The sequence below is a fragment of the Equus asinus genome, chromosome 13 (genome assembly GCF_041296235.1).
Source record: "Equus asinus isolate D_3611 breed Donkey chromosome 13, EquAss-T2T_v2, whole genome shotgun sequence".
Taxonomy (NCBI): domain Eukaryota; kingdom Metazoa; phylum Chordata; class Mammalia; order Perissodactyla; family Equidae; genus Equus; species Equus asinus.
Window position 1 is genome coordinate 46331650 of NC_091802.1, and position 25531 is coordinate 46357180.

Here is a 25531-nt window from a genome sequence, read left to right on the forward strand (position 1 = left end):
GATATACAGATGGCTAACAGGCACATGAAAAGATGGTCAACATCACTAATTATTAGGGAAATGCAGCTCAAAACTACAGTGAGCTGTTACCTCATGCCTGTCAGAATGGCTATAATTAAGACAAGAAATAACAAGTGTTGGAGAGGATGTGGAGAAAAGGGAACTCTCGTACAGTGCTGGTGGGAGTGCAAACTAGTGCAACCACTATGGAAAACAGTATGGAGAGTCCTCAGAAAATTGAGATAGAACTACCATATGATCCAGCTATTCCACTTCTGGGTATTTATCCAAAGAACATGAAAATACTAAAGATATATATACCGCTATGTTCAGTGTGGTGTTATTCACAATAGCCAAGACTTGGAAGCAACCTAGGTGCCCATCAAGGGAAGAATGGATAAAGAAGATGTGGTATATATGCACAATGGAATACTACTCAGCCATAAGAAAGGATGAAATCTTGCCAATTGTAACAACATGGGTGGACCTTGAGAGTATTATGCTAAGCGAAATAAGTCAGAGAGAAAAAGTCAAATAGTGTGTGATCTCACTCATAAATAGAAGATAAAAACAATAACAAACAAACACAAAAAGACAGAGAGGGGATTAGTGTTTACTAGAGGGGAAGTGGGGAGGAATGAGGGCGAAAGATTTTTAAACTACCATTTCAATGTATTTAGTGCTATTGGACTTTTTTTCTCTTTCTTTTTGAATTAGTTTTTCTTAGTTATGCTTTTTATCTTTTTCAAATTGATTGGCATAAAGTTGTCCAAAATATTCTCTTATAGTGACATCACTACTTACCCAGGAACCCAACTTATAAAGCCGAGAGGAGTTCTTGCCACCTACCTGCTCCTTCTATTTCTCATCCCTACATTTTATTTTCATTTTTCCTAGTATTGCCTTGATAGTCCTCTTTATCTTATACAAATCTAACTGTTCTCTGTGCTTTTCCTCATGTTCTTTCTGTTCTCTTTTTCACACAGCCACCAAAGTGAATTAACTGAAAATCAGTTACTCCTTTGATTCTTTTGCCTATAAGATGAAGTGAAATACCTGCAAATCAAATCTGATCATATTACTCCTTTGGTTCCCGTTTAGCTATAGATAAAGCCCAGGCCCTCCTGATCTGACAATGGCCCATTTCTCCAGCCATTTCTCCCACTACTTCTATATTTGTATATATTGTTCTGGCAACATTAGCCTTTCTTGTTACCTGACACATTCCAGTTTCATCATCTCTATGCTTTTGCTCATATTGATCCTTCTGCCTATAATTTCCTCTCTCACTCTTATATTTGACTAAACCCCTCATATTTTTTAAGATTCAACTTCTGTCACCCACTACTACCACCACCTCTCTTCAGTTCTTTATCCCAATACATATTATTACTCCATGTTCCCAGTAATGCCTGTACATATCTGTGTCATGCATTTAACACATGGTATTATAATTACTTTTTGAGCAGCTTTTCCACCATTAGACTAAGTTCCAGTTAGCAGAAACTGTGCCTCATTCATCTGTATCTGTAGCACATAGTCCAATGACTGGCATGTGATAACAGTAGGTGCTCAGTAAATGTTTATAAAAGAAAAGAAAGCCTAAGAGTGGAAGGGGAGGGGACGAAGGACTGACCTGGAACTTCCAGTTAGTTTTTTAACAGTGCTTAGAGTGACCGTTGGGTACCACATGGAACTTTCTTAGATTTTTTTAAGATTTTTTTTTTTATTTTTTTGGTGAGGAAGACTGGTCTTGAGCTAACATCTGTTGCCAATCTTCCTCTTTTTGCTTGAGGAAGATTGTCCCTGAGCTAACATCTGTACCAGTCTTCCTTTATTTTGTATGTGGGACGCCACCACAGCATCGCTTGAGGTGCAGTGTGTAGGTCCAAGCCCTGGATCCAAACCCATGAACCGTGGGCCCCTGAAATGAAACACATGAACTTAACCACTATGCCACTGGGCCAGCCCCCATATTAGATTTTGAATAAATAGTAGAGATTAGAATTTTCATTGACTAATTTTATTCTCAAGTTTTCTTTTTTAATTTTGGCAAAAGGACTTTTAGAATGCCTAGTCAAGCCTCTTCCTTGGTTCTTCTGTTGATATTCTTAGAGTTCTGTAACTGCATATGATCTGGATTGCCATACAGAAAAAATAGTTTTGGAAATATATTCATCCAAGCAGAAGGGATAGTGCTGACTAATCAGACAAAATCTGTTTACAAGTACTTACCTTTCAGAGGGGAAGCTTAACATGTCAGTGAGTGGTCAGAGTAAGTGTTCATATGTTGTGAAAATTAAAAATGGGATCCTAGGGTCTGGCCCCATGGCGGAGTGGTTAAGTTCACACACTCTGCTTCGGTGGCCCAGGGTTTCCCTGGTTCGGTTCCTAGGTGCGGACATGGCACCGCTCATCAGGCCATGCTTGGCGGCGTCCCACATAGCACAACCAGAAGGATTTGCAGCTATAATATACAGCTATGTACTGGGGGGCTTTAGGGAGAAGAAGAAAAAAAAGAAGATTGGCAACAGATGTTAGCTCAGGTGCCCATCTTAAAAAAAAAAAAAAGAAGAAGAAATGGGATCCTGATTTGACTTATAGCAGACAACATTCCTCTTTTTTTCCTGATTAATTTCCAAAATTGTGTTCCTTGTAAAAATGAGTGCCTTTGTGCATAATAGATCTAATTTGAAAAATGATGAACTTCCATTCTTTAATGTGTATAAATACTGAAACAGATTTGCTTGCAAAACTATGTGAGGGAAAAGAGAATAATATCTGGTCATAAAATTACTTCGACTGTAGAATAGTTTCCAAATTATATATAAGCAGTTATCTCAAGAAATGAATTGTTTCTCTTTTGGTTTTATTTTTTTTTAAATGCAATTTGAGCTGTAAGAAACTTGTATATGGTGTAAGTAATAATAGTCAAAGATATTGTTATTACCTTGGAAATCTCAAGGCTGGCCTACCTTAACTGTTAAATATGCTTTGTTTAAGTATTTTCCCCTCTAATTATAAAAACATCTGCTTTTCCAAATTACATATTGCTTACATTATTTCAAACAAAAACTTCTAAGATGGTCTATTGTTTATTAGCACTCCATATTTAAATTCTACCCCATCAGCAAAAAGCACAGAAGTTATTAAATATATTCATTTAAATTATCTGTTTTAAATCCCTTTATAGTCAGTCAGTTTAGTGTGATCCCTTTTGATGCATTCCATTTTGCAAATAGCTGTCAGAATTTTAGCCATTTATGTCCCTGACTGTATCACTTCTAAAGCAAGCCAAAGTATGTAGAATGCTAGTTATGAGAATCAGGATACTAGAAATGCAGACTTCCTGAATTTTTAAGTATTCTAAATGTAAGAAGTTCCTCTCTAAAAGGTTTTAAATGACTGTTCTTTGATTCTACATGGTCTGGATTCACTCCTGATGTGATTTAATTTCTACCACAGAAAGCTTTCTCTGCTCCAATTATAGCTTCCCTGTCCTCAAATGCACAACCTTTCTTAAATATGTGGTGAAATATCACCGACATAGTTGTCAGGTATTTGCAAGGTAATTTTATATTTGTGACTCTTTTATTTTATTGGTATAACTTTATTAGTATAATGGTCTTATATATATGCCTAGTTAGATACCACTAACTGCATATAATCTATCAGGTTATATATATTGCTTCAAGCAAAAATCTTGATAATTGTAACCTCTGAGGCATACATCATTTTTCTGTCCTATTCCTTTTTCATGTTAAGTTTTAATAATGATTCTTTTTGGTATGGTTGTATAGCAAAGTGAATTTAAGCATGGATCCATTTTGTTTCTGACTTTTATTTATCTGGAGATCACAGTGCCTTCCAGAAGAGTATAATTCTTGAATTCCATCTTTTAATCAAATCTCAGGGGTTTTTTCTTTATTGCTAAATTTGATCTTATATCCTATAGCCTTCTATCACTTAACACCTACAAAAAGGAGGTGTCTGTGGCAATGCCCGTTGTTCAGTGATTATAGTTTTCCTAATGTTTTACATTAGCTACTATAAAACAAAATCAGAAGCTCCTAATCAAAGTCCCTTGTTCCTTTAGTAATATATATTCCAGCAGGGTGTTATGTGTTCTTTCTTTGATCCAAATTGTCACATTTAAAATGTCACCCCTCTGGGTCATAAACTGAACATTAGATAATTTATTTTTTCATGTTTTCTCCAACCTGTTTTCAGAAATGCACAGGTTTATCTTCACCACTTTTTCCAGTTATTGTGCTAGTGACTCTGTCATCCTTCCCATCTCTTTAATTGCTGAGCACTAAGCAAAGTCTTGGTAGTTATAGGGTTGTATTTATATTGCATGGCGTGTTTGTTAAAGAAGTCTGGACACTTAAAGTCTGCCCATTAAAATGATCAAGGTAATCAAACAGAGCATTTCTCTTGCGTAATTGACCTAATATAATAACAATAACCACCATTTTTTGAGTACAACCTATGGGCCAGGTACCATTATTTAATCTTTATAATCATCTTATAAGAGGATAGTTGTAAACATTTCACAGGATCAGATAATTGAAAGGATGTGTAAGACTCCACAGAGCATACTTAGAGAAAGCTTTTAGTAAAGATACAGTACAGCAAGCAAAAGAGAATAGAGGCAAGCACCAAGGACCCAAGACACTTCCAGGTGCCACTTTCCAGGTCCTTTCTTAATCAGATAGGTTGTGCTCTGTTTCCAAAATATAAACCGCCAAGATTTGTACAAGGAATCTTGATTTCAAGGGAACTCCCCAAAAGTTTACAGTGAAGATTTTTATGCCCTTCTGGTCACGTAGCCAAGCCAGACTAAGTCCTCCAGGTGTAAGCTGTTAATAAACAACTAATTCTGGATGCTGCCAGGGGAGTTTCAAACTTTAAACAGCGAATTATAAATCATTAGTTATCCCAGTTGACCTTAGCTTGGCTAAGAGTCAGTACCAGACTTCCAGGCATCCCCAGAGATAAGCATAGGGCCGGCCCAGCCTACCTGTAAAATAATTCTATCTTACATAATAGTATAATCTTTCTTAGACTTAGAAAACTGAGATTCAAAAATAATTGGTCCCAGGTCGCATAGATAATAAGAGGCAAAGCTGAGATTCAAGTTCAGGTCTGTAGGACTTCAAAACCCATGGTCCTAATTATTACAAAACAGTGCATAGTTCTAAAATAACTCTGTCTCAGGATGGATGACCTAAGATTATTATCTGGCATTAAAAATTTAGTCTTTATCAACAAAATTAGAGTAGTGAATCACTATAAAAATTATTACTGTCAGCTTTAAAATATAGAAGACAAACAAACCAATTTTTAAGTGTGCAAAAGATTTGAGTAGACATTTCACCAAACAGGATATATGACTGCCTAATAAGCACACAAAAAGATGCCAATGTCATCAGTCATTAGAGAAGTGCACATTAAAACCACAATGAGATACTACTACACAGCCAATAGAATGGTTGTTACAAAAGAAAAAATAGTACCAAGTGTTGGCAAAGACATAGAAAAACTAAAACCATCAACATTACCAGTAGGAATTTAAAATGGTACAGCCACTTTGGAAAACAATTTGGCATTTTCTTACAAAGTAAACATAAACTTACCATACGACCTGGTGATTCTACTCTTAGGAATCAATCCAAGAGAAATGAAAATCTAAGTCCAAAGAAAGAAACATTGTTCATAAAAGCCAAAAACTGGAAACAATTCAAATAGCCATCAACTGGTAGATGGATATACAAAATGTGGAATGTCCGTACAGTAGAATACTATTCAGCAATAAAAAGGAAGAAACTATTAATAAAGGCTGTAGAATGAATTGACCTCAGAAACATTGTTAAGTGAAAGGAGCCAGACATAAAAACTACATATTGGATGATTCTGTTTATATTCAATTCCAGAAATGGCAAATTTATAGAGATAGAAGAAAATCAGCAGTTGCCTAGGACTAGGATGATAACAGAGATTAACTGCAAACAGGCACTACGGAGCTTTTTGGGGTTATGGGAACGTTCTAAAACTGAATTGTAGTGATGATTACACCGATCTATAAATTTCCTAAAAATCATTGAATTGTACATTTATAACGGGTGCGTTTTATGGTGGGTAAATTATAGTACCTCAATAAAACTGTTTTAAAATACGTGGAGTTAATTTTATTCACAATAAGCCTGTTTGTAAGCCTGTAATTCCTACTTCCTCACACTGTCTCCTCCTGGCTTATGTGGCAATATAAACAGACATCATGTAAGCAGTTTTCAATACTGAGGTAGCAATTTTTTTCTATATCAAGGAAGGAAAATGGGAAAAATGTCAGAAAAATCTCTTTAATTACTTGAAATTCATTATTTCCCCACTATTCTTTGTTCCACCTGGGAATGATTAGGTCTAGAGAAATAGAAATAGAGATAGATTAGGTGTAGTGGAAAACGAATATGTATATTTTTCAATGAGGAGCCGTGTCTTCCTCTTCAACTCCATTCATAGAAACTTTGCAAATATGAGTGTTTAATTCCTGTAGGCCAGCTTATTTGGCATATAGACTGCATAGGTTTTGGGCTTTTGAAACTTTTAGTAACTACATGGATCAAATATCAGTGTATGCTCTGATACTTCAGTCACCTTGCTGACCTTAAATTATGTCGTAAGGTCTCACCATAGAGGAATGGTTGAGTAAAATAGGATACGTCCATAAAAATGGTTAGTATGCAGAAATTAGCATGTTGTTATTAAAAATAGCATTCCATTTTGTGATTCTTCATTTTTTCTATGTCTGGCCTCTTTTCCCACAGAATTGTTCTTCTTCTGGGATTAAAGACTTAGGAATTATCTTGTTCACCACTGTATCCTGACACATACTAGTTGCTCAATAAAAATTTATTGGCTAGCTAGGTGAACACAATTAACTAAAAGTCACCAAGTTCTGTGAAAAGCATCAATGGAGCAAAAATGCACAAAATTCCTAAATGAGAATGTTTACCCAGAGAATTTTACTTCTAGCATTTTATGTGAGTTGTCTGTTTACACTCTTTCTGTGCCCCAGAAAGATTCTGGACTGTTGAGCATTCATTCAATAAAACTAATTTATTCATTCTTTCAACAGATATTTATTGAGCATATACTATGTGCCAGGGACTAGGTACATTTCTCTCTAGTAAAGAAGGGCAAAGAATACTCTGGGCTTCATTTTTTAAAAACAAGTGAACTGTGTAATAACACATTTGGTTTATGCAAATAGTACAATAGTAGTGCAAAATGACGTCTGCTCTTCTCACATTGGGAAAACTAGATGTCTTCTTTATCATTGCTTTTAAATACCATGACCATAAAAGCTCTTCCTCATTAAAAAATTTGGCATTTAAATAATAAAACAGCACCCACAGGCCACTGAATAATTGTCTTTGTGCCACAAAATAACTCAAAGTTTCTCACAGTTTTCCACCACCAATCAAGACTTTCATAATTTTTGTTGATAGATCCCATATTTTTGAAAAAAATCTTCAGCATCACTCTATTCATTATTCAGTAGTTTCTCATTTTTAATTTATCAAACATTTCTGCCAAAACCTCTAATCAAAGTGAGATTACTTATGTTCTCCCCCTTCAGGTAATTCTAGCTAAGTTTACAGAAACTTGCTGTTTTAGTTAACTAGTCACCAGTAAACATATTATTTATCAGTTATTTGAAATATTGTAGATAGTGAAACCCATTACCACCTTCTCAGACCTTTAAAGGTGTAGTGTTCCAGTCTTTGAAGCCTACTGATTGTGCTCATGGTTTATCTGGAGAAAAGGGATATATTTCTAGTATATACACCAGGTAAAACCACACAGACACAAGTACATCTTAGCCAACTCTAATTTGGGACCTAATGATAAAAACTTTTGTTGGGACACAACACAAAAACCCCCAAAGGGCAAGGGGTTAAATAACAGACATTTTACAGGTGGACAAGTCCTCTGAGAAACGGGAGTCCTCATTCCCTAGCTTTCAGTATACTGATCCTAGCAGCTATGTGAACTCCAAGCATCTAGCTAAGAATTATAAAGCCAGCTGAATCATCACATCTTTATACCAAGTGAAATTACATTTCAAATTTTACTGAAAGAAAAATGTTTAAATATATTTTAAAGTAATGAGACAGTTTCTAGAAATTAGGATAAGAAGCATATATGTTTAAAAACAACAAACACAGACATATACACACATAAGACAAATATATACCTATATACTATCACTAAACACATTTAGAACTTATAATTATAAAATATGCTGTGGAATCCATAAAAATCTCACTGGAGAGGCTGCACTATTGTGTTTGGTGGCAAAAAGGTTAGGAACCATTGAGCTATTTATGACTGAAAGACTGAATATATTAAATGAATTTTTAATTAAAGTGCATAGTTTTGACCACATACCAAAATGATATAATAACTTAATATGACTTGAACGTTTGAATTAGCTTTAAGAATATCTAGCCCATGGTTCCCAACATTTTTACCAGCAGTACTGCCTTAGCCCAGGTTCCTTAGAAAATAGAGCCTGAGAGACAAAAGGTTATATGCTAACATTTTATTAAGGGAGTACAATTCAGGGAAGCAAGAGTCAAGGAAAGGAGGTGTGAGACAGGAAAGGAAGGAGAGCAAATATAAGGAATGACAGAGCTGGCAGAGGTGATTGTTTGGTCCTGCTGAAAGCCTTCAGAGAGACCATATATTTCTGAACTGTGGAAGGAGTAATTAGAAGGGGATTTTTCTGCTAGTTCCTTTCTCACATTGGTGTGTTAGCCCTAATAAGATGTTATTTCCCCCACTCTTCCTGTTGCAAAAATCCAGTAGCCCTACTGCTTCTCATGTCTCAGTGGCGAGAAGGAAATCCAAAGATAGAGGAGAGAGGCTATACAGCAACATGCAGGGCATTGGTTGACTTGTACCTATGTCAACACAAAGGACTAGGAGCAGCCACTATAGCCAATCTCTCAGTCTGGAGCAGGGGTGTTAATAAGAGGACCCAGCTCCAACCCATGGGAATAGTTCACACCACTGCGTGGGCAACTATAACCACACAACAGGCAGGTGAGTATATCTAGGGTGGCAAATCAAATACAGTCCAACTCTTGGCACTATGTAGATCCAATAGTACTCTCTTTTGGCATCTGGTCTCACCTGGGAACATGATGATATGATATACTCAATTCTTTTCTGAGGGGAGAGGTCCAAATCCAATCCTTCAAAGAGGGGTAGCCAGTTGCAGTCTCCCAAAAAGACATAGAAAGGATTAGTAAATGAAAATTAAGTCCCTGCTTGTTCCTACTAGTCCTGGAACCCATAATGTATGCTCATCATCTCCCTCCTCCACCCATTTCGGAATGAAGAATATCAAAATAGATTTCAGAACAAAGAATGATAACATATAAAGGAAGCTCATTTCATAATGATAAATGAGTCATTTCATCAAGAGGAAATAACAATCCTGAATGTTTATGCACCTAATATTAGAGCTTAAAAATGGAAGAAATCCACAAACATAGTTAGAGATTTCAGCACTTATCTCTCAGTAGTTGATATAGAATGAGTAGGAAATCAATTAGCATATAGAAGACCTGAACAATTCTATCAACCAACTTGACCTAATTGTTATTTATAGGACAGTCTACCCGACAAGAACAGAGTACATATTATTTTTAGATGCACACAGAAGATTCACCAAGATAAACCATATTCTAGTCCATAAAACAAGTCTCAATAAATTTAAATGGACTCAAACCATCAAAATGTGTTCTCTGACCACAATGTGATTAAATTAGAAACCAATAATAGAAAAATAGGAAATTTCACAAATACTTATAGAAATCCATTTCTAAATAACAGAAGCACAAGGGAAATTATAAAATATTTTTAATTGGATGATACTGAAAACAAAAGATCAAAATCTGTGGAACACAGCTAAAGAAGTCCTTATAAGGAAATTTATCGCATTACATGCTTATTTTAGAAAAGAAGAAAGTTATTGTATCAGGAACTGTATTTTCACTTGAAGAAATTCAAACCAAAGTAAACAGAAAGTAAACAAAAACAATAAAGAGCAGAAATAAATGAAATAGAAAATGGTAGAGAAAATCAGTGAAACTGAAGGCTGGTTCTTTGAGAAAATCAATAACATTGATAAACCTCTAGCCATATTAATCATGAAGAAAAGAAGATAGAAATTACCAATATCAGGAATGAGAAAGGGACATCACTACAGACCCCACAGACATTAAAAGGATGATAAAGGAATGTCATGAACAACTTTATGCCAATACATTTGACAAGTTAGATGAAGTGGACAAATTCCTCAAAATAACAAACTACCAAAGCTCATTTGAAAACAAAGAGATAACCTGAACATCTTTCTTTTTTTTAATTTTTTTTTTTTAAGATTGGCACCTGAGTTAACATCTCTTGCCAATCTTCTTTTTTTTCTTCTTCTCCTCCCCCACAAAGCCCCCCAGTACATAGTTGTATATTCTAGTTGTAGATCCTTTTGGTTGTGCTATGTGGGATGCCACCTCAGCATGGCCTGATGAGTGGTGCCATGTCCGTGCCCAGGATCCAAACAAGTGAAACCCTGGACCACCAAAGCAGAGCACGCAACTTAACCACTTGGCCACAAGGCCAGCCCCTACCTGAAGATCCTTACAGCTGTGAAATATAAATTGAATTTGTTGTTTAAAACCTTACCACAAGGAAAACTTAGTCCAGATGCCTTGATAGGTAAATTCTACCAAACATTGAAGGAAGTAATAATACTATTTCTGCACAAACTGCTCCAGAAAGTTGAAGTGAAAGGAACACTTCATGAGGCCGACATCACCCTAAGACCAAACCAGACAGAGACATTACATGAAAAGTAAACTACAGACCAGTGTCTCTCATGAACATAGACATAAAAGTCCTTAACAAAATTCTAACAAATTGAATCCAGCAATATATAAAAAGGATAGCTCATCGCTAAGTGGGAGTGGAGAGCACTGGCATCTTTGAGAAGCCTAATGCTGCCTGTGCTCTCTGATGAAGTTGTTGGCAACAACAGGGAGATGATGCCATGGAACTGGGCTCCCTAATATCAGTGAGGATACAGAAACCAGTTGGCAGCACTTAATTCTCAGATGCAAGGAGCACATTTTATAGTAAAGACCAGCAAGGCTGGAAGGCAACCAGGATGTCTTTCTTTGTAATTCATCATCTTCCCTTGTTACTACAAAGTCCAGAACACCATTTAAATTTCCAAAGAGAAAACCTCACTAAAAAGAATCATGGAAATTACTTCATGAACTTAGGTCTCTTCTTTTTTAACAGTAGGTACATTTAAAATGTAAGGAGAATATGAACTAACATAAAAACTCTTCCGGCATGATATCTTTTGTTCTTGTTTTATAATTATTGCAAAGATTTTTATAATCTAGATTTTAATGTTTTTAGTCCTTCCGTTTCTAGGGTTGGTGAAAATTTTCCTGTTTAAAATTAGTCGTAAGACTGGATAAAATTCTAATGCCTTTTCAGTTTTTGTTTGATTTCATTAAGAGATTCAACGTATATAGGGTTAGAGCTACAAAGGGTAGCTGTACAAGATGGCCCTGTATTGTGTCCTTATGTGGATAGATTCTTTCTCCTGTAGTACCTTCTGCTTAGGGACTGTTTATTTTTGCTAATTCTTTGTTATATATAAAGGGCCAGGAAATAAATTTAAATGAGGGAAAATACAGGATAAAAAGAGTATATAGATCTTTTTGAGACCTCTGGAGCTCTCCAGCAATCCATGAAAATTATATAAATTCCCTTTTGATGAAATTCTGAAATTTTTAGCATTGATCGGCCTCAGTTGTAGGTACTTTAGCAACGATGTATGAATTTGTTTAGTTCATTTAAATAAAGTTGTTAAAGTAAATATGTGAGAGAGAGGTATTTTTTGGTTTCAATTATTTAAACTTTATGGTGGAGATGAAATTATCATCAAGTAATTTTTTTTAAATAATGTTTCTAATATTCTAATCTAGTCACAAATTTGTACAGTAGTAAACAGATTAGTCAACAGGTTTTTTGTGTTTTTTAAAATTCTTTTCACTCTTTTTTTCAGCTACGTTGACAAGCTATTCTGAAAACGTGGAACGCACAAAATATGTTGGGGAAAGCAGTAAAGAATTAGGATCTGGAGGAAACCTAAAGCCTTGGCAGTCTCAAAAATCCAGCATGGATTCCTGTTTGTATCGAGTAGATGAAAACATGACGGCTTCCACCTATAGTCTGAATAAGATCCCAGACAGGAATTTGGAAACAGTTTTATCTCAATCGGTACAGTCTATTCCTCTGTATCTTATGCCACGGCCAAATTCAGTAGCAGGTAAGGTTTCTCAAAGAATGATCATTTTACCAGCATATACATTGAAATGAAAATAAATTCTACTCTAATAGTATTTAAATTTTCCATTCATTTCCTTTGACTAAGCTACTCTTTTGTGTTTGGGTGTTATACATGGGCATATCTTTTTAACCTAGGGGAAGGCTCGAGTTCCTCAAGTGATCGTTTAGTTCTGCTCCCCAAAAATATAAAAGCACACATAAAATCAGAAACAGAAGCTATAAAGCATATTTTCAAGCTGCTAAAAAAGTCTTTTTTTCTCACATCAGAAGTCTTTGAAAGGATTTCAGTTGGAGATTTTAGTTTTTAAAAACTTTAGTTTTAAAAAACATTATTAAATTGAAGCATTATTTCAGTAGAATTTGTATTAGCAGAAATCATCATCCATAGTTTGAAGGAGTGGCAGGCAGGCAACAATTCAACGTCCCTATTCCAAGAGCTCAATATTTTCACAGTATCCTGGCTATCTTATCGTAGAAGGATCACCAGGTCCCTGCACTGCTAAAGAACAACTCAGACAACCTCTAGCAGTTTTAGTCATAAAGAAATGATACAGAAAGTTAAGTGGCTGGAGGATGGAGCCATTATTCTTTAGCAGCTGTTCAGAATTGATGTCAAGGGATATTTTTTATACAGCTAAGTTGCTATTTAATAATTCAGACCAGGACCTTTGGGAGAATAGTTGAGCATTCTCACATTTTCAAAATGTATCATCATCTGGACTTCATCCATACTACAAAATCAAAGTTATGTTTGTCTTTCTTACTTGCCTGGTGAATAGTTTTGTTCATGCATAGGTTTATCTCACTGATGCAAGATAAGAAAGTTCTTATTGTAGTCAAGAGCACTTATTTCCCAGATGTAACTATTTATGTTATGCAGATAATAGTGTGATGCTTCTTGCCTTTCCCATTTTCCTTTTGTACCTTTTCTAAACCATTAATCTTTTTCTGTCTTCTGGGAGATCATCAGCATCTGTCATCAGATGTGATTATGGAGAGAATGGCTCATCTGGAAGATCAGTAACTGCATAAGATTTTAGTATTAATTTTTCAAGATTATTCACTTTCATAGAGTGACAGAAAATTTTCTCTCCTAGTTTCTGTTAAATATGTTGATCCCTAACCATGATGTCATATTTGAATCCTAGAATGCTATAACTTATGAGAAAGTGCTAGGCAAATTCAGTCTTTCCAGAAGAGAAGCATTTAAATCCTTGCCTATATAAAAATGGGGAAATATAGCTACCAGCTTTAATGGTACATCCCAATTTACTTGCTAACTGAGCTGCAGTGATTTCTAAGAAAATTCTGGCTCTATTATTTGAAAAGGGAGGTGAGCACTTAGTAGGAGATAGAGGTATGAGGTTCTCTTGTCTTCTTTTTAGTTTGCTGAGGAGATTATAAAATACTGTGCCGTTCTTGAGCATAAATGTCTATAGGGATTTATTATTTTACACTATGCAAATACTAACCTTAGGGTTTACAAAGAGTTCTCCAGGACTAATTAGCCAGATATGATTCTTCCCTCACTGTCTCTAAAGCTTTCTAACACTATTGTTTTCCAGAAATTGGTATAAGGCCAATTCTGAAAGTATCAATGTCATCAATTATTTCTCTAACCAATACATATTGAATAAATTGTGTAATTCTACTGCAGAGAATAGAACGCAGGTTTCTATGTCAGGTATTTTAATCACCAGATAAAAATATCATTGGAAATATGTTAAAAAACAATTTTACTAAGCAAGCAACATTTTATCAGGTGAAGAGTACATTCTTCCATTACATGGATTGTAAGATTTCAGTTTATTTAGAATTCTATCTTGTAAGAGCTGATATTCTAGTTATTTAATAACATCTTTTAAATTGTAATCAACTTTCAGGGAATTGTCATTCAGTTTGTGAATTTTTTGAGCTTCTAAACTACCTCTCATGGTGTCTTTTTTGCTAACTGCCATTTAACAACTTTACTACTTATAGGCATCAACATAATTGTGGCTACAGTTGTACCTCAGTAAGTTTTTGCATATCAATTGGAACAGTCACTGAAGCAAATATTAAGATAAGAATTTTATCTAGAATTACAAGAGGGAATTTTAATTGACATCCATTGTTGTTTTTGTAACATACTCAGCTACGATGTGGTAAATGCTATAATACAGTAATTTATAAATTTCCATAGGAACACAGAATAGGAAGCATCTGAGTGCAAAGGGTGAGAGTAGAGAGGAATAAAAGACATCATAGAGAAGGATGAATAAGAATTCACCAGAAGGACTAATAGAAAAAAGAGGAAGGAGGCACCAAGAAGTTAAAGAACTTGGCACATTATTGGTATTTCTGCATGACTAGAACCTGGGGTACAAGAAAGGAATGGTAGAAAATGATGTTGAAAGGTGATACCAAGGACCTTATGTACTCTGATGATGAGTGTTGGGTTTATTTTGTGGATAGAAAGCAGAATAAGCAGGAGCCACATTATCAAATTTTCAGTTTAGAAAAATGACTGTAGAGGCCAGCCCGGTGGGGTAGTGGTTAAGTTTGTGTGCTCACTTTGGTGGCCCAGCGTTCGCAGGTTCAGATCCCAGGCACAGACCTAGCAGCATTCACTGAGCCACCCTATGGTGGCATCCCACATAAAGTAGAGGAAAATTGGCACAGATGTTAGCTCAGCGACAATCTTCCTCCCCAAAAAAAAAAGAAAAGAGAAGAAAAATGACTGATGTGTATTCATAGGGGATAGACTGAAGGAGGAAAGGCTGGAGTTAGAGAAAATAGTTAAAAGCTTCTGGTATTGTGCAAAATTATAGGGGATGAATTGCCAGGTCAAAGGCTGTATTAATAGAGTTGAAAGAGTGGCTTAAGAGACTTTTCTTGTTTTTACCTTAAAAAATAACTTTTATCAGTTTTTTTTAAATACAGGGAGATACAAAGAAGAAAACAAACGAAAAGAATGAGCTATAATCTCCTTGCCCAGCGATTCCTGCTGACATATTCTACAAATTAAAGATTGATATATATTACGTAATATATAAAGCAAATAAAAATTCAAATTCAAACAAAAAATACAAAAACAAAAGGAAAAGCCGCTCTCCCCTCTCTGCCTAATGCCTATCTCCAGAGGTTAATATTACTTATGATTTTTTTAAATAGATCTATTATACATATAATATCCATATTATATGTGTAATATATAATATACGTTATATGACTATAATGTATGTTAGAAACATGTAAGGTCAAAAATCGATAGGATTTATACAAGAGAAATGAAAACATGTTCTTGGAGCAGTTAAGTTCGCACGCTCTGCTTCGGCGGCCCAGGGTTTCCCCGGTTCGGATCCTGGGCATGGACATGGCACTGCTCATCAAGCCATGCTGAGGCGGCATCCCACGTGCCATAACTAGAAGGACCCACAACTAAAAATATGCAGCTATGTATCGGGGGGCTTTGGGGAGAAAAAGGAAAAATAAAATCTTTAAAAATACGTATGTTCTTACAAAGATGTGCACGAATCATCATAGCAGCTTTATTTGTAATAGCCAAAAATTGTGAACATCCCAAATGCCCATCAACAGGTGAGTGGATAAACAAATGATAGTCTGTCCTTACAATGGATACTACCCAGCGATAAAAAGAAATGAACTGTTGTACTGCAACAACATATATGAATCTCAGGATAGTTATGCTGAGTGAAAGAAGCCAGATAAAAAAAGAGTACATACTATATGATTCCATTTATATAAAATCCTAGAAATGCAAACTAATCTATCGGCAGATGCCTCTCTTGTAATGCAGCCATCTCCATGTGCAGGTATCACCAACCCTTTTTGTATTGCCCTATGGGAGTTGGGGCTCAGAGAACTGGCACAAATGTTGATACTCTGGCTACTGCTATTCCTCTGAGAAATAAACTGTCTTTCATCTCTGACCTAGATGTCTAATTTCTTCTTCCAGCATCCAGGCGTGTTAGCTTAGAAGTAGGATAAAATATTGGATCCTTGACAGTTCTTGACAATGAGATACTACTATACCCATACCCACAAATAAAAGTTAAAATGGGAATTCTGAGTATTAGTGAGGATGTGATGCAGTTGAAATTGTCATATGGTGCCGATGGGTGTATATTAATAAATTGGTACTATCACTTTGTAAAGCTGCTTGTTGAGATCTATTAAAGGTGTATAAAGCTGTATGCATGTTACCTACAAAACCAAGCAATTAGACTCCTGTGTAGGACGACCTTCAAAAGTAAGTCCTTATGTTCATTAAAAGAGAAATATAAGAATGTTCATATGAGTTTTATTCATAATACCTGAAAGCTGAAAATCATCCAAATACCCATCAACAGTAGAGTCAGATAAATAAATTGTATACAACGATGAAAAAATTGTCTGTACTACTCTTACAGACACCATGGAGAGTACATATCGTATGAAGTATGTATATTTATATAAAGCTCAGAAAAAACAGACAAAACTATGGCACTTCTATGGTGATAGAACTGAAGTAGTGGTTACCTTTGGCAGGAATATCACTTAAGGAAGCCTGCTGTATCTTGATCTGAATGGTGGTTGTCTGGGTATATACATATATAAAAATTTATTGAGCTATACACTTAAGATTTATATACTTTATGTAGGTAAATCACACCTCACTTTAAAAAAATGTATAAGCTCCTGTCTTTCTAGAAGGATTTTTCCTTGTTTTTGATTTAGAAATAGCAGTCCTAAGCAACGTAACTAGATCTTTGAAGAAATACCTGTTTTTAGTGTAGATTAAAAATAACCTAATAACTTCAACAAATAGATAATTTACTTAAAGTGTTCCATTTATTGAGAGCATAAACCTAGGGTAAGTACCCAAAATGGCCAGAAATGATTCTAATTGCCACCTTAGTTTAGTGGTAGCCTAGATAAAGTCCCAAAGCAAAAGTTTTTATGTGTATTTTCTTGATCCTTTTTTTTAAAACCAGTATATTGAGCCATGTTTTACATGTCATAAAATTCACCCAAGTAACTCACCCAATTCAGTAATCTTTAGTATATTTACCAAGTTATGCAACCTTCAGCATAAATCAGTTTTAGAAAATTTTCATCATCCCTGTAAGATTCCTCATGTCAATTTAATGTTAATTTCATTCCCACCCCAGCCCAGGCAACCACTAATCATACTTTCTATCTCTATAGATTTACCTTTTCTGGACATTTCATATAAATGGAGTCATACAATATGTGGTCTCTCATGTCTGGCTTCTTTGCTTAGCATGTATCTGAAATTTGTTCCTTTTTATTACAAATAGTGTTCTGTTGTGTGGCTGTACCACACTTTATCTATCCGTTCACCAGTTGATGGACATTTAGGTTTTCTCCAATTTTTGGCTATTGTGAATAGTGCTGCTATGAACATTCCTGTGCAAGTCTTTGGGTGGGCATACGTTTTCATTTCTCTTGAATAGATATCTGGGAGTGGAATTACTAGATCATAGGGTAAATTTATGTTTAACTTTTTAAGAAATTCCCAAACTGTTTTCCAAAATGGCTACACCATTTAACCTTCCCACCTGCAATGTATGGAGATTCCTGTTTCTCCACATCCTCTCTACCATTTGTCTTATCTCTTATTATAGTTATTTTAGCAGGTGTGAAATGTTATCTTGTTGTGGCTTTAATTTGCATTCTCCTAATGACTAATGATATTGACCTTATTTTGTGTGCTTATTAGCTATTCATATCTTCTTTGGTGAAATATCTGTTCAAACCTTTTGCACATTTTTTTATTGGGTTGTTTGTCTTCTTATTGAGTTGTAAGACTTTGTTGTATATTCAGGATACAAACCTTGTTATCAGAGATGTGTTTGCAAAATATTTTCTCCCAGTGTGTTGCTTATCTTTTACTTTTCTTATTAATATATTTTGAAGCACAAAATTTTTGATGACATCAATTTATCAAATTTTTCTTTTATGGACCATGCTTTTTCTTATCTTTTTGATAGAAAATATGCTGTTTATGTCAAGTATTATAAAACAGTGGTTTTTCTTTGTTACTGGAGTTTGTTCTAATTCAAGTATTGGAAAATATTTCCTGTACACACTTTAATACTTTCTCCCCTCTTCTTTTCCCTCTCCTGCCCCTCCCCCATGTTAAAAAATATAAAAGAGATAATATTAGCCTAAATTGTTGTACCTGTAGACGTTAATTGTTGATTATTTTTTCACGTATCACAGTGGTCATCTCCTAACACTGGCGTTTCTGGCTAAAAGAGATTTTCAGATTCTTAAGCAGTCCTGATCATGCTTCCTCAAAGGAAGGGTAAAAGGTAAATGCATAGTCAGAAGCCAGATAGATTTGTGCTGGAGAATAGGATTTTGTCAGTCATAGGTCAGAGAATAGTTTGTATTGGGTTGTTTTCTGTATCTGGAAACCATGGTTTCAGTATCCTCACAAAAAGGCAGGAAAGTGAGCTATAAACCAAATGACTCAATTGTTTTCAAAATTTAATAGATTATAGGTTGAAAATGTTTCCAGGATGTAGAGAAATAAAATTACTCTTCACAGAGAATTACCCTGCTAACTGTATAATGTGTGTAAACATTTGATCAGATCACAGCCTCTGGTAGCTTAAATAATTAGAAATCTAAATCATTTTTTAAAATAAATTTTCTTAGCTCAGGAGGGTCCTCTCTTCTCATTTTAGCTGTAGATGTACATATTTTCCTTTACTTTCTAAGGTGTACATAGAAGTGGTTCCCCAAACTTGGGGAAGATCAAATACTCAGATCTCCTTGGTGAACAGGAATTGAGAATTTCAAATATGAGATGAGCTTGAAATAGGGGGGAAAAAATCCAGTATATTTATATTTATTAAATTGTTCTAGGCATATAAACACTTGGGGGGGATGATGAATGCCAATAATAAAAGGCCTCCTCAAATAGGTTTTAAATTTCTCTTTTTTAACTTTAGCTCAGTATGAGTAACGTAAGTATTTATTTTAGAGACTAAATAATGTTGAATAATGATGTGAAAGTACCATTTGCATCACTTAAAAAAAAAAACCTGTGAGAATAATTGTTTAAATGGTCCTTGCTGTGTTATAGACTTCTCCCCACTTGGAAAAGAGAAGTGCCCTCTTTCACCCAAGCTCATTGGCATCTTTATAGGGCCACATCTAGCAGGACCAGGAAATTATCAAGGAATTATTTAAAATCCTTGAGGCTGCTGCTGGATTGAATAAAACTGTTTATGTTATTCCATAAAACCCTTGATTTTAAAAAGAATGGAAAGGACACATGGCTTTTGTAACATTTTTACTTGTAGGGAATGAAGTCAGCACATATGCAGAGGCTTATGGTCGTTTATTTTATAAAAAATTTTTCTGTGCTTTTAACTCAGGCACAACATAAATGGAAGAAATATATGTAATGAAATTTTTGAAACATGCTTTTTATTAACTATTAAAATAGAAGTCTGATTAATTTAAGTGTCAATATATTGGTCAATTAGATTTAGCTGTATACTTTTAAAAACATAAAGACTCAAACAAGTCAAGTCTGTAGTTAGATGTACCAGTTAAAAGCTCCATATTCCACATACAAAGATAGTTCTATTTACTGAAAACATAAAAACTTCTAACTCAAGTAATGAAGTGATTAAAGGTGAGTTTTGACAGTCTGTAGCATCAAGGCTTGGGTTTTCCTGGAGTAGCTCATTTTTCTGAATAGAAATTTAGATGTTTATACACCTTTAAAGTTCTAAAATATGAAAAAATAAGAGCTATGTCTTTTATTGTTTTCAAAAGGTAAATCACTGTTGCATATTTATTTTTGAAGTTATTGTGTTGGAAGGAAGTAGAGAACCCTTGTGGACTTGCAGTTGCATGGCAGAAATTACCAGAGTAGGCTGTCTATGGTCACCCTTGATGTCTTAAAATGAGATTGGCAATGAATTGAAGGGAAGTGGGAAGCAGGAAATGTTCGCTTGCAACAGCTGTCCTCAGTGCTTTGTGTGAAAATGAAGAGTCTGTCAGGGAAACATACAAACAACACAAGTCAGAATGTAAACTCTCATCATCTACTTGTTAATGTTTGGAGCTGCACATTTTCCTAAGACAAGGATCTTAAGAAACAGGTAAATGCGAAATGGGAATCTTGGGGGAGTTAAACGAATCCAAACAGAATGAGAATTTTACAGAAAATCAAAACTGGGCTGTTCACCAGGCAGAATCTTGGCTTTATGAATCAAGGGTGTTTAAGGACAACAGAGTGGCTTCTTGCCCAGGCTGTAGCAAACATGAAGTGTCGTTCCAGGCTCCCTGCTCAGGTCAGCCAGAATGACAATTGTGCTACTAAACTCTGTTTGCATTAGTGACAACTGATAGAAGAAGAAACAACTCAAACTGGTTCCAAACTCAATATAGAATTGCCTCTGGAATGTTTTGTACCAAATGTTGTCTGCTGGATTTTTTTCTGCTCACTTGTGTATTAAGTTATTTTGACTTTAAAAAGGTATGTCAGTTAAATGTTCTATACGTGAGTCAGCTGTTCCAATCTGATGAGATGTCAAAAAATAGATACTCCCTTCTCCACTTCCTTCATTCTCTGAAAACAAGACTTTTTAATGACACAGATTTTATGGGTTTCCTTTTTAAAACATTTTCTTTTCACATAAAATTTTTTATATATGTTTCTCCTATTTCTTCAATTCAGTTCAACTTACCTAATAATCTCTTATACTTGTATCCGGAACATATTCATTAAATATTATAGTATTAATTTAACTTGATGGACTTATCTCAAAAAAATTGCCAGTACAGTTTCACAGTAAAAGTAGCAATATGAGGTAGGAATATGTCTGTCCCTATAGATTTATCATTGGTGTTTTATGGGATGATGATATATAAGGCATTGTTGCTATAGCCACCTCCTTTATCCTTAGCTTTCAAATAACCCAGTAAGACAAACCTAATTTATTATTCATTGATTGTTTAAATATAGCCAAACGCAAAGTGTATGTTAAATATAATTATTCAGTCATTAGACAAGCATTTATTGAGCATGTGCTGTATACGCCAGGCATTGTTCAAAACACTTAAGAATTATCAGTAAATAAAACAAAGATTCCCACCCTCATGGAGCTTACATTCTAGCTAGAGAAAGTAAAATAAATGTGATAAATAAGTAATGTGTATGCTATGATAGAAAGTGATATGAGTGATATGTGTTATAGAAAAAAGTAATATAGGGATCAGCAGCAGCTGAAGGAAGATTATGTGAACATCATTGGAGCCAAGCGTATTTCCATAGTGATGTCTGTTAAGCATTCAGCAGAGCGGTGAGGAGGGTTAGGACAGAGCCAGATGTCTAAGTAGGACTAGTCTGGAGTTCAATTCCATATTGGGCATTATGTGCAGGGCAGTCTGATTTACTCTAAAGGAATCAGGTTATCAAAGATAAATCAGACATTGTTTCTTGCCCTCAAGAACCTACTGTAATCTAGAAAGGGACGACAGACGTGTGAACAACTAGCTGAATAACACAAATTCTAATTAACAATATATGTATGTGGTTGCTGAAAGGGAGAAACAATTAATTCTGACTGGGGGATCAGTCAGGGAAGCAGAGAAAGTGCAGCCTGAGCAAATTTTGACGGAGTGAGATGTTTCACCAAGTATGACAAAGACTTTTTCTCAGAAAGTGGTTTCCAAATGGAAAAGCTGCAAGTGACTATGAGGAGAGTACAATTACATACAATTAGTAGAACAAACAGAATTTTAGGTCCCTGACTGATCTTTCCAATATTTGTCTCATATGCCTTTAAATAACGTACTTGAAGCGACAAAAATTTTGAAAATGATGAAGCAGAGGGAAACTGAAAATAGGATTAAGGAAAATAATGATTTAATAAGGAACAAAGGCAGTAAAAAATTATTTTGAATTATTTGATAAATAATGATAGATTCAGAGATATTAATTGCTAAAATAAGAAAAAGAATGAATGTTTTAGTAGACTTAGGTAACACTAACCATAATTTAATTGCAGTCTGTGTTAAAGCAATAGTTCCCCATTGGCTGATTTCAGATCTGTCTAAGCCCTGAATCAGGACTTCAGAGCTACTGCAATTGATACTGAATATCACTGCTTTTCCTTAGTTCAGTTTGCCTGTAAGTATTTGGATTTGTGAAGGAATGAACTATTCATTTAGCTCAGTGATCACAGTATTTGTCTTCTCTTCTAATGTCTTCTGTCCAAAATTGAGAAATGAGCTCATTCCAAAATATATTTGCTGTATTTCTCAGTTTTGTGAAATAAGGCAATAGAACAATTGTTCATTTTCCTGGGAATTACTGTGGTAAATTCGGTTTAGTAAAATTTAAAGTTCACAATGAACATTTATGTTTTACGAAAGCTGCCAACAGCTCTTCATTGAATATAAGAAGTTGAACATGTGAGACTAAGGCTGTGGCTGTGCCAGAGATTTTTTAATACAAAGAAATTAAAATAGGTTATATAACTGCTACTTAATTTAAATCTGTACTCAAATTATAGATCTCCCTTAGTTTAATCTTTAAAAGATTCATGGATGGATATAATGTATAAAAAAAGAAAGACTCTAGGCTATTTTTCTCTTTTCCTTCTTCAAAACAGCTTTTTGCTTCACTCCATGTTGTATATTTCTATACTATTCTGCCTATTAATGAAATATACATTCTCCTTTTATTAAAACATATCAAACCATTTTAGTGTTGGCACATAGAACCATTATAATTTAAAAAACTCTGCTAGAACCTTGCTTTAAAATTATATAATTGTGCCATTAGTATTGTCATAATGGTAACCAAAAATGTCTATCACTCATCCAGCTGTTAAACTTTCATTCAAATTTTGTTTTAATGTAAATAAAACATTCTCATTGCCATTGATCTTCTTTTCATATTACTCTTCAGTTTATCCGCTTAAAAAGTACCTCATGAGTATTTTTCTTATTAAAACAATTAGAAATTTGAGGCTTTTGTTTGTTCTTTTCTTTTGTTTCTTACTGTGGAAAATATTTGAAGTGCAGAGATGTATTAGTCTATGACATTCAGGGCACCTATACTTTGCATTAGCATGGGCTCTATCGCCCAAGTTTGATTACTGCTCTTTGAAGCTATAAAAAACAGAGAATTGTGGGAAAGTGATAAAGATGAACAAGACATGGAAAAATAAGCCTTTTAAGAAGGAATTAAATCTTTTTAGCTTTAAAAGGGAAAGAAGGAGGGGCTGGCCCCATGGCTGAGTGGTTAAGTTCATTCACCCCACTTCTGCGGCCCAGGGTTTCGCCTGGTTTGGATCCTGGGTGCAGACCTGGCACCACTCATCAAGCCATGCTGAGGCAGTGTCCCACATAGCAGAACTAGAAGGACCTACAACTAGAATATACAACTATATCCTGGGGGGGGGGCTTTGGGGAGATGAAGAAGAAAAAACAGAAAAGTTCATTTACAAAAATAGGCAGCAAGGGGCTGGACCAGTGGCGTAATGGTTAAGTTCGTGCTCTCTGCTTTCGCGGCCTGGGGTTCGTAGGTTCACATCCTGGGCCCGGACCTAGCACTGCTCATCAAGCCATGCTGTGGTGGCATCCCACATAAAGTAGAGGAAGATTGGCACAGATGTTAGCTCAGCAACAATCCTCCTCAAGCAAAAAGAGGAGGATTGGCAACAGATGTTAGCTCAGGGCCAATCTTCCTCACACACACACATACAAAAATATATATCTATTAAAAAAAAAAACTAGGCAGCAAGCCGCATTTCATCCTCAGGCCTTAGTTTGCTGACCTTTGGACTAGATGACCTTTAAGATTCCTTTCACATCTGCATTCTGTAATATTGCTTTATTATCAATGTCACCTATTGAAGGAGATTGTTGTTCAGTTGTTTTCTATCCTCTTATCAGTCAGGGGCTAACCAAGAGAGAGAAACCAAAGTTATTTTAACAGAAAATTTGATATATTAAGAATCGTTAACTAGGTTTTAAAGGACTGAAAAGGTAAAAAGAGAACACTGAGGTATCGTGGACTTCACAACTGTAGGAAGCAACTACCACCTCTGAGCCTGTGGGACAAAGAGAAGAGGTTGCAATTATTAAGCCGTCGAAGGTTGGAGGAAAAGCTGAAACTCAGATCTCTGTGAAGGGGCTGTGCTCAGCCGATACTAATATTTCTAAGCTCCAAGGAGGGCTATATGAGGACGGGACCTCTGGTGGATCCTTCTTTTGTTTGGTAGTTACACACATATGGATAAAGAACCAAACAGTAGAAAATAGACTTTGGTTAGAGCAGGAGAGATTATATTAAACATGAGAAAGAACTAATTCACAGAACTACATTAGAATACCAGTGGAAATGGTGTAAGAGTCATTGTCCCACTGTTTTTAAATAAAAGATTAGATAGTTATCTGTTCTGGATAGTTTAATTTCAGAATGTGGAAATCAAGATTATTTTTTATTCCTCTGATATTCTCTTCCTCTCTCTGGTTTGTAATGTGGCACTTGACTTCCTTTTCTTGGTTTAAGCTACCTAGACTAGCTTTCAAAGACTTTTATTTCCTTATAGAAACTGTATCTATAATTTGGATGAATTTCTTTTGTCTGGGTTTCCAATAGACCCAAGTAACTAAGACAGTTGCAATAATTGGAGGATATGGGGAACACAGATCTCTTGTACTTCTTTTCTCTTATTCTCTCTTCCTCTCTCTCTCTCTCTCCTGTGTTCTCCATCTTTTCTCCCTCTTTTTCAGCTCCTAGAGCACTTCATGACATTGTTTGTGCCACTTAGCATAATCCCCCTTATTTTATTGTTGCTTGTATCTTATCTTGACTGGGGATATGGCCAGTGCTTCATTGGAGCTCAGCAGTCGAGAAACAGTGATCTCACTTTACTTCCTCTCATCCACTCAAAACAGTCACCAGAGGGAAAAGGCAACTAAGCCAGGGAGGGCACCAAGAGCAGTGCCCAGCACATAGTTGGCTCTCATAGTAACTGTCATTGAATGATGGAACTAACCCCCAGCACAGGATCTTACATAGTTGGCAACAAATTGAATTAATTGTTTA

General features: G+C 35.3%; 1 protein-coding gene across 9 annotated transcripts in view; it reads left to right on the forward strand.

Annotated features, from left to right (window-relative positions):
- Positions 1-25531, forward strand: part of TANC2 (tetratricopeptide repeat, ankyrin repeat and coiled-coil containing 2) — a 389807-nt gene that overhangs the window by 247898 nt on the left and 116378 nt on the right. For all 9 annotated transcript variants that reach the window (XM_044744785.2, XM_044744786.2, XM_044744788.2 and 6 more), the window contains one exon: positions 12155-12418. In XM_044744785.2, the coding sequence (XP_044600720.1) occupies positions 12155-12418 (264 nt within the window). The remainder of the gene's footprint in view (positions 1-12154; positions 12419-25531) is intronic.